This window comes from Polyodon spathula, unplaced genomic scaffold (assembly GCF_017654505.1).
Source record: "Polyodon spathula isolate WHYD16114869_AA unplaced genomic scaffold, ASM1765450v1 scaffolds_1435, whole genome shotgun sequence".
NCBI classification, from domain to species: Eukaryota; Metazoa; Chordata; class Actinopteri; order Acipenseriformes; family Polyodontidae; genus Polyodon; species Polyodon spathula.
The window spans coordinates 34,400-52,996 of record NW_024472915.1 but is presented as its reverse complement, the minus strand read 5'-3'; the positions used below and the strand labels follow the sequence as shown (position 1 = coordinate 52,996).

Below are 18,597 nucleotides of genomic sequence, written 5' to 3'. Positions count from 1 at the left end.
ATGTAGTGCAAGAAATTTCACAATAAAAAAACATTTCTTACATGCCAATAAACTTCGATGTTAAATCTACCTTGCAAAAACTGTACCAGAACTACTTTCTTGAGACTGGGATCTGAACTGAGCCCAGTTTGATCAGATTAGTCAAGTTCCTAGACCGCTGGAATGTAATTGGAACGTGGTCATTTCAGATCACCACTGTGAAGCCTTATCTGCCATCCACACAGCTGTAGTCTGTAGGCTGGGTCTCAGTTCCACAACACTGGGCACGGTAAAGCAAAGCTATAGTCATTTTAAAAGAACCTATACAATAACAGTAGTATAAATTACAGCATATTACATACAGAACATGTAGCACGTCACAGGGATTAGTATTTATTCCAAAACAGAAAGGGATGGATGGACTGTCTTTTTCCAGTGTATCTGCATTTCTGGTGTGCATCTAGTTTACCCGCTACATTTCTCCTTTTACATCCTAGCTTTTGGCAATAGAGCACACAGGAATAATGGCAGCTTTTTATAGGGTTCTGTTAAATTTATAGGTGGGGGGGACAACAAAAAAAAACTTATACAGCGACAGACAGCAGGAACCACAGCACAGCTGCATATGAAAAAGCAGACGTGTGTCAAACAATATAAAAAAAAACCCGAAACAAACATGTGCATGCACATATCAATGCAAGGAAAATACTACAATTTTCAATAATACAAAAAAGTACAGTTGACAATTACTCTTGCTTTACATACAACCCTTGACACAGAAAAGGGAGTTGTTTTTAATCCAATTTGATCAATTTGCTATCAACAAATTTCTTGTCATCCCACGTAGTTCTTAGTTTTTTTTTTTTTTTTTTTTTTTAGTAGTCAACGTCACCTAAAAATTGGGATTGCTGCTTAAATGGGATACAACGTGCAGGTACGATTAATTTCATTTAGGAATAAATAAAAAATGGAATTAAATGATGTATTTAAGATTTAATCATAATCTGATGCGATTTCATTCTTTTTATTAAGAATTAAAAAAAAAAATAAAAATAAATTTGCAACCAAGGTCGTCCCAACTGCCTCTCGTTTAATTGGGATAGCTGCTTATTGGTCGGGATATTTTTCCGTCTCCTGAGGCATGCCGAGAAATGGGCGGCGCCGACTGTACATCTTTCTCTGAATGGCCAGAACACACACACACACACATAAAATATTAGTTAGGCTCCAGTTTATAAAAATGAGTCAAGCCGAGCAATGTGGTGTGGCAAAGCTATTTACAAAGAAAAGTAGACACAGGATGTGCTCAATACAAAGTTAGCTTTCTGTAATGCTGTCACTGGACGGAAGAGGTAGTACAATTAAAAGTGCTTATTTCTAAAAACAAAAGAAATTCAGTAGCAGCCTCTTTACAGGCCCAATTATAATAAAAAAAAAAAAAAAAAAAAAAAAAAAAAAAAAAACACACAGCATGTGCAGGAAACCGTGCAGAAGCTGTCAAGGTACAGATATCTACAGGATACGATAAGGAATTAGAAAGGTCACGTCCAAGTCTTTATTTTATAAAAGAAAATCAAGACTTCCAATGAGTTTGTTAATGCTCCCCCCCCCCCGAAATTGGCAGAAGATCATCCTCAATGTACACAATACAGACTTGAGGAAGAAGAAAAAAAAGTCACCGATTTTTGCGCTTCTCCAACGGATGTGTCCAACTTGCATTGGATGGTCTTTTCTGAGGGAGCCTGTTATGCTGGCCACTGCTACTCTGCGTCTTTTTCTGATGGTCACCTGGTCCTGACCTGCTTCCCTCCCCATTCCAGGAGGGGTTTCTGTAGTCCTGGTCTTTATAAGCAGAGGGAGAGGGCCTTGCAGAGGGAGCGTTTCCAGCCGTGTAGCTGCTGGCACTGGTATTGGCACCACTATCTCTGGAGCTAGGGTGACTAGTTGTTGATACAGAGGGCTGGGGGTCTTTGGCAATTGTCTTATTTGAAGGCTGGTTTGTCTCCTTTGAGGCTTCTTCCTTTGCCCGGCCGGCCAATCGAGGGTCTCTGGGCCTTTCTGAAGTAGAAGGCTTTGCTGGAACAAGGGGTTGGGCCAACAAACAGCACCGAGTGTCTGAAGATTGCCGCCTTGTTACTTGTGTAGGATTGTTTGCAGCTGGCAAGGTCAGCGACAGGCCACTGGCAGCAGACTTGTCATTACTGCTAGTGGCCAGCGTCTGCACTACTGCAGGTTTAGACAACAATCTGGATTCCACTGGTGGATAGGAGAAGCTTCGTAGCAGCCCAGGCTCTGGTTTGAAAATCTGCACTGCGTCAGTTTTATAGTCTTTCTCCCGAGTCTTTATAATGGTACCTCTTTTATGAGCATCCTGAATCAGAGCACCCCAGTCTTTGTGATCCTAGAAAAACAGGTGTAAAAAAAAACCAAAAAAACCACACACATTAGAGCAGTTCGGTATTTCAGCAGGTTCTGAAGAATTACTTATTTCAGTACTGAAACAAAAATATTACCATCAGCGTCTTCAAATGCCCCAGAATGAACAAGCTACACTTTGCTCGCGTAATTGTGACATTTAATCGCTGACGATTACCTAGAAACCTAAAAGAAAAGGGTGGTTGTAAAGAATTCACTCAGGAGCTGGTTAAGTTGTTCTTTATTTGGCACAGAAGAGAAAACAGCAGAACAGGGAGGCCACCTCCCTGAATTTAGCAAGACATTCTAAGCAAATAGCTTGCTGCATGCACATACATAGTATCACTCCCTCTCTACAAAGCCGATTAAGAAGATTCCTTGCCAATATTAGGGGTTTCTTTGCTCACGCTCGGTTTGTCTGCATCCCCTTCTGCACCCAATTAGCTCAGAGCACCTGCCGTCTTATCTTGTTCCCCTACTACACAAATTCACTCAAAGCACAAAGCAGACAAATGCAGCTACCAACTTCGGTTCTTAACACTTTCATCATGAACTCTCAACTTGTAAAACGAGATATATTATACACACACACACACACACACACGTGTAACAGAAACACTTTCAGTACTCACCCAATTGAACCCTGAGTATTGCTGGCTCTGACACAAGACACAATAATGCAATCTTTTTCACGACCCTGAAAACCATCCACAGTGTCCACTTCCACAAATCTAAAAAACACACCACCACTGTTAAAATGCTGCATGTAATTTTTTTTTTTTTTATAAACCAATTTAAGAAACAACATGAATTAAAAGCATTAGATTGGACATTTAAGAAATAAATCTGTGCTTTGCAAAGCAATTCAAAACAGTTGATGTGTTCCCTCCGAGGTTTCTAGGAGTACCGTTTAGAAGCCAAATGCACTGAATCTCCGACTCTTACAATGGTATTAACATACGTATTCTTACTGGAACAGTTTACTGCCTTCTCTGTTGATACAGTCCTTGATCCTCTGCTTCTGCGCACTGTAGGGGGTGATGACTCCCACACGTCCCTTCTGCTTTTCAGCAATGAGTCTAATCAGCTGCATCACTAGCTTCACCTCCTGATCATTGTGAAAGGATCTGGAAAGAGTGAAAAAAAGTGTACTTATCCTTTAGGAAATGTATATAGCAAACATTCTTGACAACCCAGAACTCTAATGCCAGCCATACTGTAGCAAAACACTATAATATTAAAGAGACCAATGTATGAAAATCTGAGTAAGTTAGCAGGCATACAGACAGCATGTTAACACACTGTACTCTAGTGTTTAAATTAAAATAACCGAAACTTTTTTTTTTTTTTTTTTTTTTTAAGACCATACTTCAAACTATTTTAACGTACAGGGCGATAAGAAAGTAAACTCCACACGTCAGTGATACGGTGTGTTGCTGTTGTAAACTTACCTTCTAAATCACCCAGTGTATTACTCATTAGAAGGCATACATACTAAAAAGAACGCTCACTCACTCTGCTGCTTTTGTCTCAAAGCCATCCGTAACATCGAACAGCCTGTATGGCTGGAAAGGCCAGCTTGTCCCACATCTCTTTTCTGCAGTATCGCTGCAACACAGTAGTGAGAGACATGTTACTGTAAAAGTTAAACGCTTTACCCTCTCTGTAGAAGGAAGCACTACAGAATCTCAGATCATTGTTGCACATTTTATTAAAAACAGGTAAATCCTGAAAATGTAAGTTCCAGGGGACATCCTTACCCATCGGTTTTCAGTGCCCTCTTGTAGATGTATTTGGATGGGAACTCACAGATATCAGGGTGCATCCTGTACTGTATGCTGAGGAAATTGATGGGAGTCTGAACCCCTGGGTTCTCTTTGCTTTCTCTGTGCAAGCACTTCCACAGACGAGCCATCAGCGACTGGTCATACCTTTTCTCTCTGGCTTTCTAAACACAGAAAGAGGGGAAGAAGTTGAAGCATCTTTAGTATACCCAAAAGTATTTTATTGAAACAACTACATTGTATCCTACAACACTTTCTTTTAAAAATCGAAAGGTTGGCTAAGGAATAGCACTGCAAACGTTTCAACTGAAAATGTGCCATTTTTCAAGATAGTATAGGATTTTTACATTTGAAGTTATGATTTACAGTATATTGACACTGGTTGCAAATTTTCAGCCTTACAAAAGAAGCAGCAGCTAATAAAGTAGACCCCATAAAAGTCTGCACATCACAGCCAGGTCTAGCATATGTTACGCAGTTTCTGAGACTACTTACCTGGGAGACTACTGTGGGCGGCAGCTGTTCTGGGTCCCCGACCAGGACTAATGCCGGACAACGATAGGTTAGTGGAATCAGAGTCTCCATCTCTGTGGCCTGCCCTGCCTTTACACACACACACACACACAATAACAAAAAGCACAAATTTTAAATTATATATAGCCCACTGACAGCAGTATACGTATATAATTATTTTTAAAAAGCAGCTATAAAATAACAAAAATGCTTACCTCATCCACTATGACACAACTGAATGGATCATGCCCCAGTCTCCTGAAGGCCGACTCCAGCAGAATGCTTCCACTGGTATTCAGTGTGCAGCAGATAACATGGGCATCCTGCAAGACTCTGGCTTGGACTTCTTGTTTTCTGCTTCGAGTCTGTCAAGACAGAAATCTGGTCAGACACTTGGCAAATATGACAGCTCAAAACCCCTTATAAGATCTAGGCTTTATTAATATGCATGTGTGAGGGTTTAGCATCTACTTTGATCATACCCTTAAAAAAAAAAAACACAAGAACACCACACTGGTTGTGACAACTGCTTGAAGATACAGTTACATAAATGGGTCAGACTTAACTGCCACTAATATCACAAAATCTCTACTGCAGTCTTCTGTGCCAAAGTAGATTTACTTGCATTTGAACTACAACAGACACAAGTTTGATGCTCCAGAGAATCTATCCATTAGAAAAATCTACTTTTATCTCTCATTTAAAAGTTAAACAGAAACCCACATGTGAAAATCAACAAGGAGGTAGTCAGATTACCCAAGCAGTATGAAACACTTCACGCATTACGTTAAGGCTGAAACGGAACCAAAAAAAAAAAATGTATTGAATTTATATGGTGGCGCTATTTAGCAGTTTAAGATATGTATGGTACATTACAGCCTTGAACAAGTATAATGTGAACTAGGAATGCCACCCTCAACCATAAAACTCGTTCAGCGCAGAGTACAGAATGATAACCCCCATTGGTAACTAATGACAATTGAGAGGAGTTATACAGATTGGTTGACTTGCATAGTTTACAGAACAGTTATCTTTCCTAGACCTGTATGCAGGTATGTTACCTCTTTCAGCTGTCGTCCAAGTTGCTCTCTCTCTTTAAGCAATCTGTACTTTTCATCTGTCAGTTGTTGAAACTGCACAAAACAAACAGACTGATTTACTACAGAGAACATCTACGCTTTGTTTTACTACACAGAAAACTAGAGATTTAAGAGTGCGATGCAAATTGAAAAATGTACCTTTTCTCTGTGTTTCTGATGCACGGCACACTGGCGTGACAGATCGTCAAGCTGCTGATCCAAATCTTCCTTGTGTCTGTAAATATTTATGTCTTGTACAAATTGCCCCCTCTCTGTACATTCGAGACAGACATGTTAAAAAGACAGAAACCGCCTATTTAGTTTTCCCTCACATAATGGAATGATGCATCAAGGCTGCTCAGTCATGCATGTTATATTTTTGAAAACGATGGGAAGTTCAGCACAAGAGGCGTTTTGCTCTGCTAGCTGACAGTTTACTTACGTGTTCGGATTTTAGTCTGGTTATCCAGGCTGAATCCCAGCAGGTCTTTTGAAATAGCCTTCTCCATTCCGAGGCGTACCAAATTAATATCCCCACAGTTACCTGAAATTGTATTAATTGATATTTTAGATCTCACATGGTCCTTCATTAAATCACTCTTTGGGGGGGAAGGAAGGGGGGGGGGGGGGTAAAATACATGGAAACTGACTGAGAAAATGGGAAGATATGTTTTTAAAAGCTGGCCCGGTTATTCTTGAGAGTTTGTATAAAACTAAAACTCTTCCCTAGCTTTACAAACAGAACTGCGCCTAGAGTACGGGGTCCCATACACCAGGCACCAGGGAAAAGGAGATCTATAAAAAAGCAATCCTGCACAGAAAACAAAATTTGCCTCCATACACCACGTGTTCAGTGTGGATTAGATCACAAAATAAAAAAAAAAAAAAAAAAAAAAAAAAGTTACCTAATGGGTTCTTATGGTCCCTGCTTTTCTCCTTAAAATTCAAAATAATCTTCTTCATAAGGTGGTCCACTGCAGCGTTGGACGGTGCACAGAGAAGAACCCTGGGCTTCCTGCCCTTTAAACGCATGTTCTCCACCGGGAATGAATTCTCCCGATCCTAGAGAAATAGAACACACAGCTTTAAAGAGAAACCGCAGTTAAAATGCGTCTGATACACTACGGGACCATTCCGCGGTATCAGTTTGCCTGTGACAAATGTACTGCTGTAGTATCTCTGAGAACATAGTACACAGAGAAAAGGACTGCTAGACTGCTTTTACTACACTTTCATTTCAACCTAGCCAGCAGTACACCGTGTGGGATGACAATTGTACATTTCATATGGTTAAAAAATAAATAAAAAAAATACTGACATTTTAAAACGCGTATGATGTACAAAAACAATTGCCACTTTACCTCGGAGAAGATGCTCTCAAGAAGTCCTACAATTGTTTTTGTTTTGCCTGTTCCGGGCGGTCCATGGATCAGGCACATTTTGGGAATCCTTTGAGGCTGCCTGACCATGGCTATTGCAGAGTTTATGGCCTTCTGTTGTTCATCGTTGTAATCCTTTTTAACAAAGAGTTGACATGACGTATAACTGGTTATTCAAATCAATATAAAAGTGGTTATGCATGCCATACAAGTAAAAGATTATTTTGAAGAGATAGGCATGTGTTTGATAAATTGATAGACTAAAACAAAAAACTTGCAAAACAAATTAAGTTACTGGAAAAAAAAAAGTAACTTTACCAGAATGCTCAAATTGGCAACTTTATATTGCTGTCCTGGCCTGAAAAAAGAGACATGGGGTCCAAGGATTGCTCTGGCCATCACATTGTTTCTCAGGGAGTAGAGGGCTTTAAATGCTCGCAAGGTGCTGATCAGAGATCCAATCACCATGCACTTTACTGGCTGGTCGTGTACAGCAGAAACATTCCCACAAGTTTTAATGGTGATGTAGAGAATTGCTTTGGAGTCATTTTGGCCTGCTGTATTGCAAGGAAAAAAAATATATAACTAAAACAGAAACAATTATTTACTCTTTCTGCAATTAATAAATTTTTCTGTAAAGTGAACATAGGAAAACAAATTAAAACAGTTCCAATGCCTTTTACTGAAAATGGATGACTGAGCAGCATAACGTTTTGTGTTTTTCGTGTAGTTATCTAGATAAGTACACAGGTCAGCAGTGTTGATCCGTTATCAAATACATTAAAAAAAAAAAAAAAAAAAAATTAATTACAAAACTAGTTTTTGTAAAGTTTAAAAAAAAAAATCGTCCCATTTAAAAAAAAGTCTCAGTACCTTATACACCAACAATGTTTTTTTTCTACCAGATTTAAAAACAAACATAATTCTATTACTCTAGTCCTATTGGAAGTCATGCATTACCTGCAGAAACATTACTTCTAGAGACACAGCCAAAGTGTGCGACTGGTTCTATCACTTCTCTCTCCTCGGACGTGTAGGCATGGTTATGCTGTGGCAGCCACAGAAAGACCAAGTCATCTTCCTTGGGGTACTGCTGCCTGTCCACCTCAGATTTATGTAGGGGCACTAAAAAAAAAGTCCAAAGTAGTACAATGGAGATAGGTTGAAGCTCAGTCAATCTTGATGTGCAGTGCCTTGGACCTCACCTGAAAAACTTGCACAGCTGACTCTATTCTGATATTCAATGCCATTCAGGTTCAACATCTTCTCAATCCCCTTTTGAGATTTCAGATTCTTCTGCCACTCCTGTACTAACTTGTGCAAGAAATATACAAAAAAAAAAAAAAAAAAAAAATGGTTTTGAAAGGCCTCTGGGAATGTGTGGAATTCTGGTTTTGGAGAACACAGATTAGCAATAAAACATTATACCATGATTCAACTTCACCTAATGGAGTCAAGGCTTAATGTTTTTAGATGTGGTGGCATTATTTAGGAGTGAGGCTACGATTTTGGCAAAGTAATTTGTAGTACATTTCACGGACGAGGTGCGGCAAAAAAAAAAAAAAAAAAAAAACACAAGAATTCACGGAAAGTTCACCAAATAATGTAGTTTTAGCTACATCGACATACAAGAGCTTTTAAACAGTACACCAAAAGAAATATAAAAATATGGTTTTTGACTACTGACCAGTTTAAATGTTACTTTAGTACAAAACTTACAGTACATACTTCAGACAGACATAATTTCTGGTCCGAGTCGAGGGTCTCTGACCCTGTGCAAAACATAGGAATTATGTAATCTTAGAAAAGGTGTACAGCCTTAACAGATCGTCAAACATTTCATCTGTCTTTCCAAAAATATCTCACATATCTCAGTGTCACATACCTGCATCAATAATGTTTGAAATTCTAACTTAGGTTCTCTGCTGGTTGAGAGGATGGATGTACCAATGATGTCACTTATTTTTTATTTATTTTAAATCCTCGTGTAAGAAGCACAAATTCAGCACATCTGCTTAAATGTATCTAATTTTGCAAATGCAGTCTGTATTTAAAGTATGAACAGCTGCGACCACTTTATACACTCAAAAGGGCTGTGACACAATGCGTCCCATACAGCAAATAGTGAAGCTGCACAGCTTTTAACTGTCTACGCCCAACGCATTACCTTCATCTACAACAGAACTGTATGAACCAGGCTTTAGTTTTCCACGGTTCCAACACAAACAGCATGTTGTAAAAAAAGCCTCCAAGTTTGTTAACTTCCGTTTTCTGATGTATTTGTTCATCTGTCTTTAGAAAACAGCTCACCTGACAGTTTTTTGCATTTAAGCTGTCACTCACCTCCTCAAAAGTATTCACCATCAGCAACGGATAAAACGTGGCAAAGTACTCGTCAAAGGAACTGAATTTCTCTGGGACCTCTTTCAGGGGAAACATACACAGATTATTTGGGGTTCCAAACAGGCAGAAGTTTTCAAACATCTCATGGTTCCATTCCAGGACTTGCTGGATCAAGAAAGACTGGTCATAGTTGTGGCTTGAAATGTTCTTGGGAGGTTGCTGGGCTACAGAAGACATTGGCCTACCATCTACAGGGGCCTGCTTCACCTGACTAACATCCCTGCTCTGATGTTTATATGAACAGATAGGGGCAGGCTGCTTTGGAAGAGCAGGCTGCCTACTTTCAGGTGGGGGTACACTTGGCTTTCTTGGAGGCAACATTGGGCAAACCTTATTTCTTAAACCAGCTTTTTGAGTTTTTGTTGGGTTATCCAGCTCTTGTGCCAAGGTAGCACTTCTTGAGCTGGGTGTATATATTTTAGTTGTGGAAGGTTTTGCAATTTTTATTAAGGACAGGGGCATTCCTGGCTTAAGGAACAGGTGATCATCTTTGGGTTTAGATGATGCAGAATTCAGAATTTCTGCTTCTGCAGAACAAACTGCTGCAATGTTATCTGCTTGTCCACTCCTGAAGCTTTCCACACTTGGAGAGTCAACTGCATGCATTTCATTTTCTGGCTCATCAATTTCCATGTCCACTGAATCTCTTTGGGTCCCTGCAAAATAGTCATTTGCATACTCCAACTGTGAGCATATCTCCATGTCAATCTGATCCATCTGTGTCAAACACATCTGATCATCATCATCATCATCATGTTTGATATCTTCATTCACATTTAGTTTAATTTCTTCCTTATTTTCCAATACCACTGACTTTTGGCACTCCATCTGTGGAAAGCCATGATCACTTCTGTGCAAGGTTTTTGACAGATAGTCTGTATGACTTCCTGCAGCAGCACCTGGTTTTTCAGCCAACTGCACCTCTGGATCATGGATTTCTGCACTAGCTGGGTCAGGCGGAGTCAAAGGGAAAAAAACATCGTCCTCTCCATCGGCCCCTTCTCTTTTAGGTGGCAGAGTCTCCTCAGATGTATTGCGTTTTGAAAGCTCTCCGACCTGTTTTGATTTTTTAGGTCTACTCTGTCGGAAAAACTGAAGGTCCTGAGAAGCAAGTAGCTTTTTATTCCCTTTAACCACCAGCTTCTGAGGGGAAATCAGCATTGTGCCCTGACTTTTCCTGCTCCTCCTTCTCCTCTTCTGCTTCTCAACCTGCACATGTTGACCGTAGTTCCGCAGCTCAGCCACGCAGTCTAATGATCTCTGAGAAAGATCAAATGCTTTGCGTTCTTTCTTCTTCAGACCAAGCTTCTCAGCAGTAGACTTGGGCTCTTCTCGCAGACGTACTTTTTTTGGTGGAACTATAGCAGGAGCTGAAGTAGTACGAGACGGGGTCTTGCAGGACACAGCAGATGACCTTGATGTTGCAGTTGCTGCTTTTCTTTCATTTTGTGCAGCTTTCGGAGATGTAAAAAAATTACTTCTGTTTGATGTTACTTTTACACAAGATTCCCTTTTATTGGCCAATTTTTTAGCTAATGTTAAGCATGGAGTGGATGAGGTGGATGGCATGGCATTTTTATCAGGTTGTGTCCCACTCTTACTGCCCACATCTGATGAAATATCCGTTGAAGACTTGCGTTTAACCCCATAGAACACCGGCGTGCTCACCTCACTTGTGTTCTCCACACGGACAGATTCCTGCTCTCTCTGTAGCTGTTTTTCAGCATGCTCTGCTGCTCTTTCTATCAGGTCATCCGGGACATAATCTGTGTCATACCCCCAATCATTGTACATATCACTCAGATCTGGACTCTTCTCCGGGGAGGAATTTTTTTTTGTAGAGCTTTCTTGCTCAGTTTCTGGAGATGACAGTGCATTGTCCATTTGAGAGTCATCCCAGGCAGAAAACACTTCTGCTTCAGTTTCAAACTCAAACAACTGGGAATCGTCATTGTAAAGTGGTGGAGAACTCCCTCTGTCCAAATCTTCTCCGTTGTCTTTCTCTGCAATTTTGACATCAGAAGGCTCAAGCTTTGCACTTTGCCGTCTTTGGATTTTCTTTCCTCTTTCAAATCGGTCAGCCGTGGCACTATTTTTGCCAACGTGTAGGTCATTACCTTCCTTTGTAGAGTCTGAATCGGAAATTGTAATTACTGGATTTTCCAATATAATTAGATCATCCTCTCTCTCTGCTTTCAAGATATTTCTCACATTACTCCTCACCTTCCTTTCTATCCTGTCTGGCAGCTGTCGTACTGAAGACTCCTGACTTGAATCAACAGGGAAACTATAACTTTTTGAAAGGGCAGTTAAAGAGAGTAATTCCAGATCTTTATCAACCTGTGAATCTGTCAAGAGATTTTGGTTGACCTCCTCTGAGAAAATTCTCTTTTTCTCCAGATTGGACTTTATAACCGTGAGCGGGACATCATCTTCATTATCACTATAACTTTCTGTGTCAAAACATTGAACAATCGACAGCTCCTTATTAGTTTCTGTCTTTTCTTGCTTTATTCTCACTGGAAAGCTTTTTAAACATTCTGGAGCATCCACTTTTTCAGTTGGCTCTAGTGAAAAGCTCATTCGCTTTTCTTTGGAGATATTGTGACTGAGCATTTGTTTTTTGGATCCAGGAGACCCATCGTTTTTTTTCTTCTTAATAAGAGACGGATTTATAAACACCTTTGAGAGTCTGGATTTCAGATCCTGCATCCGACCCAGGTGAGGTTTAAACTTACTTGAAATATTTTGTTCCATCTTTGATAACGCATCCTTTATATCCGAGGCCTTTTTCATAGGGCAGGTATCAGAATTACTACCCATTCCACACACATCAGTACATAAGTCCTTTTCTTTTTTTATTTGCAGCATTTGTGTGATTTTAGCCTCTCTGTTGGAGTCTTCATCTCTGTCCTGAACTTCAATGGTAGCAGAAGGCCTAGCAAAATATGCATCATCCCAAGGCCTTTCCTCTTTCATTTTATGGTTACTCTGAAAGCACAAAGGCTCGCCATCTTTCTCCCCTATAGACAATGCTGGACTAGATATTCCACTCTTGCATTCAAAACGACTTCTGCTCTCTTTTCCTTCTTCGGGTCCCAATAGTCTACTAGTTGTTATGGGTGAAGAAACAGTTTCTCCTCCGATGCCCGTACCGGTCTCCAAAGCCGGTTTCTTATCTCTCATGAATTTAACAAGCTGTCTCAGACAAACTTGTAGATCTTGTATCGCCAAGTGACTAAGATCCCATCCTGGCATCACACCCTTGCGTAACTGCAAGTTCAGCTTGTCCAAAAACTGCTTGCAGGTGCTCTGTGGATTCAGCTGGCATCCTTCCCTAAGGAGGCTACGTATCAACTGAATACAGGCTTGAGGAGCCACATTGGTAACTTGAGGAAGCATGGATGAGGAAGTTGTTGAAGACACTCTTGTTGAACAGCTATGACTGGAAGTCCAACTAGAAAGCGTGGCACATTTCACCAACACCTCAACCCATTTCTGTGAACTGAACCACAATAGGTTCATGCAGTTTTTATTGCGGTGGAGTTCAATGACAAAAACCAGAATGAGGATGAAAAATTCTGTGACTTTATCACACTGTTGCACCCGCCCGTTTATAAGATCCTTTATTTCCGCACACAGGTGGTGAATGATTTCTCCAGTATAGACAATGCTAAGGTCTTTGAGGTCCATCACAGACTGTACAAATGGGATAAACCATAAAAAAGTGCTGTTGTGGACACGCATTTCCTGCCCCATATCAGACTGAAGCACATTCACTAGAGACTGCATTTCTTCGTACATGATTGAGCAATGTTCAGTACTTAAGTCACTTCTGCTACCAGTGTCCTACAAGAAATAAATACAAATATAAAAAATTACAAGAATTCATCTTAGCATAAAGACAACAAAAGGGAATTTGACAAGAGTTGTTATTTACTTACTACAAGCAGCAGGCTGTGTTTTACTTTAATTGTATACCAAATATTTCAATGCTGGAACTACATTAAGCCCAGCACATATATGATCATAATAAATCATCACTGTACCTTGTTTTGTTTCTTGGTATTACAGTCATAGACAATTTGACTACATGTCACCATGTTTTCATCTTGGTCTGGTTCAACCTTGATTTTGGGTCTTAAAAGAAAGAAAAAAAAAAAAAACACACACAAAGTTAAGAAAGATCTCATTCCAACCCAATCCTAATAAATAAAGAAGAATCCCTTCAATCCAACCTTCTCCTGGGAAAGGGAATAAGCTGGTATAAAACAGGTGGTTTGATAATCGGGAGTTTACATGCATTAAAGAGAATAAAAGGTGGAAAATTAGAACAAAGTTTGTAGGAGGCCAGTTCGGGTAAGGGGTTCAAGCATACATGAAGAAACATTGTAGTCAGGAAGAATACATGATGTGGATTGTTATGTACCTACATATAACATTTGTCTTTAAAACAAGTTTGGGATATTGGTCAAAATGACAGCAAAAACAGGGAATAGAAATTCAAATCACTGGAAATTTAACGAATAAGAAAAGGTATGTACCCAGTTGTGTTTCTGCGTATATTTTCAATCTCCTGATTGTAACTGCGGCTTCCAATAATTGTCTGAAATGCCTGAGTTGGGTCAATCAGTTGACCCCAAACTTTAGAGCCGAGCCGATCCAAAATCACCATAAAACACTGCAATGCCGGCCAAAAAGGGTCTAAACCCTCATCTAAAAAACAAAGGAAACAGGGGCTAAAGCACAAATTACAGCAATCGTAAAAACAAAAAAACATTTTGTATAAAGTTACAAACTAACTGGGTCCATGGTGGTTTTATATAAAGTTATACCCGGTGTACTCTTCTCCATGGTGTTGAGAATTGAATGCATGAGATCATTCTGTTTGTCAGGACCAAGCAGCAAAGAGTCCATAGCCTGAGAATCCAATACTGTTAAAAGCATGCAGATACCTGAAAGAATGTAGAAAAACAGCACAAATATAATGTACAGCCGTTTCCAAAACATCCTGAATAAAACCTCAGATCCAGCAATCAAACACTGTACAAACCTCTTCATTGTATTTACGTTCCTTAAACTTACAAATAAATTGATCACTAGTAACCTCAGTTGTTTTAATAGGAGTAATGATATCAAAAGGTCTAGAATCATATTAATAATATCTTAGTCATACCCACGTGCTCAAGTTCCAAAATGAGCACATTTTGTAATACCATATAAATATAAAGACATTCAGGACAGCACTAGTATACAGAAAATCTTCACCTAGCCAGTAATCCTTGTAGTTAGTGGAGTCATAGAGGTGAGGTGGAAAATCTTCACCTAGCCAGTAATCCTTGTAGTTAGTGGAGTCATAGAGGTGAGGTGGAAGCAGGATCAGCTTGCCTTCTTCCATTACGCTACAGCTGTATATATCGGAGTTGAGAAAGAGGTCCAGCTCAATAACCTTAAACATGCAGGAGAACACGTCCTGAAGGTCGTAAAAATCATCCCGGTCCACCTTACCCAGGGCCCTGGCAGTGCGGATCGCCCACTTGCGCACCTAGGATGCATAACAACAAGTCAGAACTGGGGAAGCAAACAAATAACTGACTTTAAATGCTGCATGGTCATGCATGTGCATTGAATGATTTAACAAGAGACACTTACAGTTTCATCAGGGTGTACTAGAAGGAGGTAAATCCCAGAATGTTTATCAAAGACCTGGAAGGAACTGGACTTTTCCATCCTACAAAGAGCCTCAACACATAACTCGCCTAAAAGAAAAATAATAATTTCACCCACCAGATTACACAGTTAACATCTTCCCAGAAAATGAACATTGGTGTCATATTTCCCGCTGATTGCCATTGCATAACATTAATGCACTTTTACAAAGACTGGCATATTCTAACAGGACTAGATAGGTTATGGAATGTTGTTTGTGTTCATGCCTGTACCTGAACAGTATTACTTACTGATTTTGGGGTGTACCAACACATAGGGGTACTTCAATATCTCCAGCAGTGGAACCCGTAGATTATTCTCGAATTCAGGCCCTGTGATTCCATGGATTTGGATCTCTTGGTCATCTTCCACTATAAACAAATCATCCTCCTCCCCGACCTCCTCTTTCAATGACTTTCCAAAGTGATCAAGCAGTCGGGAAGTCTCCAACTTCCACAAGCACTAGAGGAGAGAGAGAGAAGGAAATTGTTTTACATCGTTTTGGAATCAAACTTAACTTTTCAAAACAACTGTTACCTTGTGCAGGGATGGTAGCTCTTCTCTGGCTCTGTGATACTCCACCACACACTCCAGGCAGTAGCAGAGGTCTTCATTGGCAGCTTTTTCTTCATTTGACAAAAGTGACCCAGAAGCGTACTGACGCAGAAAGTCAGTGGCATCAGGGCCACCAGGTGTGCACCAGCGGCATGTGCTCATCTTTCACCTCCTTTAATAAAAATAAATCCAATAGAAGTACATATTTAAAAATAAAAAAAAAAAAACCTCCTGCTTTTCTTTTCAGTTTTCTAGGATTAGCATTTTGAAATATGCTTAGAGTTTTGCGTAACAGAGTTTCAGATCCAGTGCCTTTGTTGTGGCTTGTGCCAAGTCTAGCGCACTTACTGACTGTTTCACTTTCTATTTCTCAAAGCATGCATCACAAAAGCAAACTGATGTTTCCGGTTCTGGATGTGGGAAAAAGGGTAGGCAGGCAAGTAACGTTCAAATATTTTAATTTGTTTCACTGCAATTATTGGGTATATATTAACAATAGTCTGAATGTTTTGTGGTTATTGAGAAATAGAAAAACACTGCACAATACACAATTAGAGCCCATACGGCTCAATTTTCCCCTGGAGTTCCATTCCAGAGGTTGCCTACAAAAAAAAAAAATACAACTCCTTCAACCACTATGTGATTAACTGGGATCAAAGCTGAAAATTAAAGCCTACTCTCTCTATCCTGCACAAGCACCCCCTCCTCTCTATCCTGCACAAGTGCTCCCCCTCTTCCTCCTCATGAATCCACACATCTCTCTATCCAGCACAAGCACTCACCCCCCTCCTCTCCTTTCCATCACATGCACCCACCCTCGTCTCCCCCTCCTCCTCATATGCACATTATTCTGCACAAGCGCTCCCCTGCTCCCCCTCCTCCACCCATACTTGTCTATCCAGCAGATGCGCTCCCCCTCCTTCACACGCACCCACCCTACTCTCTATCCAGCGCAAATGCTCTCCCTCCTCCTTTCCTTCACATGCACCCACCCGTCTCCCCCTCCTCTTCATATGCACACTCCTATCCTGCACAAGCACTCCCCCTGCTCCTCCTCTCTACCTTACACAAGCACTCCCCCTCCTCCACACGCACCCCCTACTCTCTATCCTGCACAAGCAATTCTCCTCACGCACCCACCCTCGTCTCTTTATCCTGCACAAGCGCTCTCCCCCTCCTCCAAATGCGTCCACCCCTCTATCCAGCACAAGCACTCTCCCTCACACACCCACCCTACTCTCTATCCAGCACAAGCGATCCTCCGCCACATGCATCCACCTATCTCTATCCAGCACAAGCGCTCCCCCTCACGCACTCCCCCTTCCTCCTTCACATGCACCCACCCTTCTCTCTATCCAGCACATGCACTGCCCCTCCTCATGAATCCACCCATCTCTCTATCCAGCACAAGCGCTCCCCCTCTTTCACATACATCCACCTGTCTATCCTACATAAGCGCTCCTCTCCTTTTCCTTCACAGGCCCAACCTACTCTCTATCCAGCACAAGTGCTCCTCCTCCTCTTTACATGCACCCACCCCCATCTCCCCTCCTCTTCATATGCACTCCTCTATTCTGCACAAGCGCTCCCCCTCCCTTGTCTCTATCCTGCATATGGGCTTACTCCTCCTCCTCTCCTTCACATTCACCCCTCTCCACCATGCACAAGAGATCCCCCTCCTCTCCTTCACCCTTCTCTCTATCCTGCTCATGCTCTTACTCCTCCTCTCCTTCATATTCACCTTTCCTCTCTATCGTGCACAAGAGATCCCCTCCTCTCCTTCATAAGCACCCACCATCATCTCTATCCAGCACAAGCACTCCCCATTCCTCCTACTCCTCTTCACACACACCCCCCTCATCCTCCTCCGCTTTCACACACCCACCCTCCCTCTCCTGGACAAGCGCTCTCCCTCCTCTGCACCTCTGCTGGACAGACCCACCTCTTTCTATCCTGTATAAGCGTTCTCCCCTGCACCTCCTCTCCCACACATCCCTCTCTCTTCTTCCTTCACACACACACACCTTCCTCTTGCACAAGCTCACCACCCCTTCTCACTTTCCTGCACATTTCTATCCTCTTTCAATCCTGCAGATGCACCCCTCTTCTCCTCCTCTTGCATCACCCTCCCTTTAACAGTCTTCTTCCTCCCCTTATCTTTAACACTCCTCCAGTCTCTTGCACACTTTCCCCTAACTTTCCCTCTCTTGCACACATCTCTTGTTTTATTCACGAGGCCTCTGAATTGAACACATACCGATCAGAAATGTATATTATGAAAACGGCAAGCTGCTTATTTTAACAAGGAAAGCCGAATATCCTTCCCATGCCAAAATAAATCAGTAAAGAAAACACGTCACGTGAATAATTTCCCGCGGCGCGTCGGAGCTTTGAAACAACCGAGCAGTTTGTGTGTACTGTCTACGTATTTTCAAATAAACACATTTCTGTCACTAAAGACAAGAGTCCAAACTTGTATAACTGCCCTCCGCGCTTCAACAGTCAGTTTACAAAACTGCACAATAAAAATTATTATAAATAACAGTCTCCTCCCTCTCAAATTAGGCCAAGACATGCTAGTTAGTTTGCTGCTGAACTATCCCACTTAATTCAAATTAGCGAGTTATGCAATATTATTGTATATGCCTATTTTAAAAGTCATTTGATTTAACTTACCTCTTGTAGCAGTCCTGTTGCCGGTTGGACTGACTACATGTTACTAAACAAGCGCCAGCTTGTCCTCTCTCAGTCCTCTCAACTTGCAGCCTCTGAGTTACAGGA

General features: G+C 41.1%; 1 protein-coding gene across 3 annotated transcripts; it reads right to left on the bottom strand.

Moving 5' to 3' along the window:
- Window positions 1-1,598: 1,598 nt before the first annotated feature.
- Window positions 1,599-18,597, bottom strand: setx (senataxin). 3 transcript variants are annotated; one of them, XM_041242881.1, is made up of 25 exons: window positions 18,493-18,597; window positions 15,799-15,988; window positions 15,513-15,723; window positions 15,205-15,311; window positions 14,878-15,097; window positions 14,388-14,507; window positions 14,097-14,268; window positions 13,602-13,692; window positions 9,493-13,401; window positions 8,355-8,463; window positions 8,110-8,274; window positions 7,468-7,706; window positions 7,132-7,284; window positions 6,676-6,832; window positions 6,213-6,314; window positions 5,930-6,042; window positions 5,753-5,824; window positions 4,907-5,056; window positions 4,674-4,781; window positions 4,155-4,342; window positions 3,910-4,002; window positions 3,366-3,521; window positions 3,027-3,125; window positions 2,493-2,580; window positions 1,599-2,380 (listed from the first exon to the last, which is right to left on the bottom strand). In XM_041242881.1, exons 2-25 carry the CDS (start codon window positions 15,976-15,978, stop codon window positions 1,655-1,657), a joined length of 7,728 nt encoding a protein of 2,575 aa, XP_041098815.1. In that variant the 5' UTR covers window positions 15,979-15,988; window positions 18,493-18,597; the 3' UTR covers window positions 1,599-1,654. The 3 variants fall into 3 exon arrangements, with proteins under 3 accessions (XP_041098815.1, XP_041098817.1, XP_041098816.1); XM_041242883.1 differs by lacking the exon at window positions 9,493-13,401; XM_041242882.1 differs by lacking the exons at window positions 14,878-15,097; window positions 15,205-15,311; window positions 15,513-15,723; window positions 15,799-15,988; window positions 18,493-18,597 and having other exon boundaries at window positions 14,356-14,442.

Excerpts from the sequence above, each read along its gene's own strand:
- setx (XM_041242881.1), bottom strand. The coding sequence starts at position 15,978 with ATGAGCACATGCCGCTGGTGCACACCTGGTGGCCCTGATGCCACTGAC. Across the intron at positions 5,057-5,752 it reads TTGGACGACAGCTGAAAGAG|ACTCGAAGCAGAAAACAAGA; the intron begins GTAACATACCTG and ends CTGTCTTGACAG. Across the intron at positions 4,343-4,673 it reads CGCCCACAGTAGTCTCCCAG|AAAGCCAGAGAGAAAAGGTA; the intron begins GTAAGTAGTCTC and ends TTCTGTGTTTAG.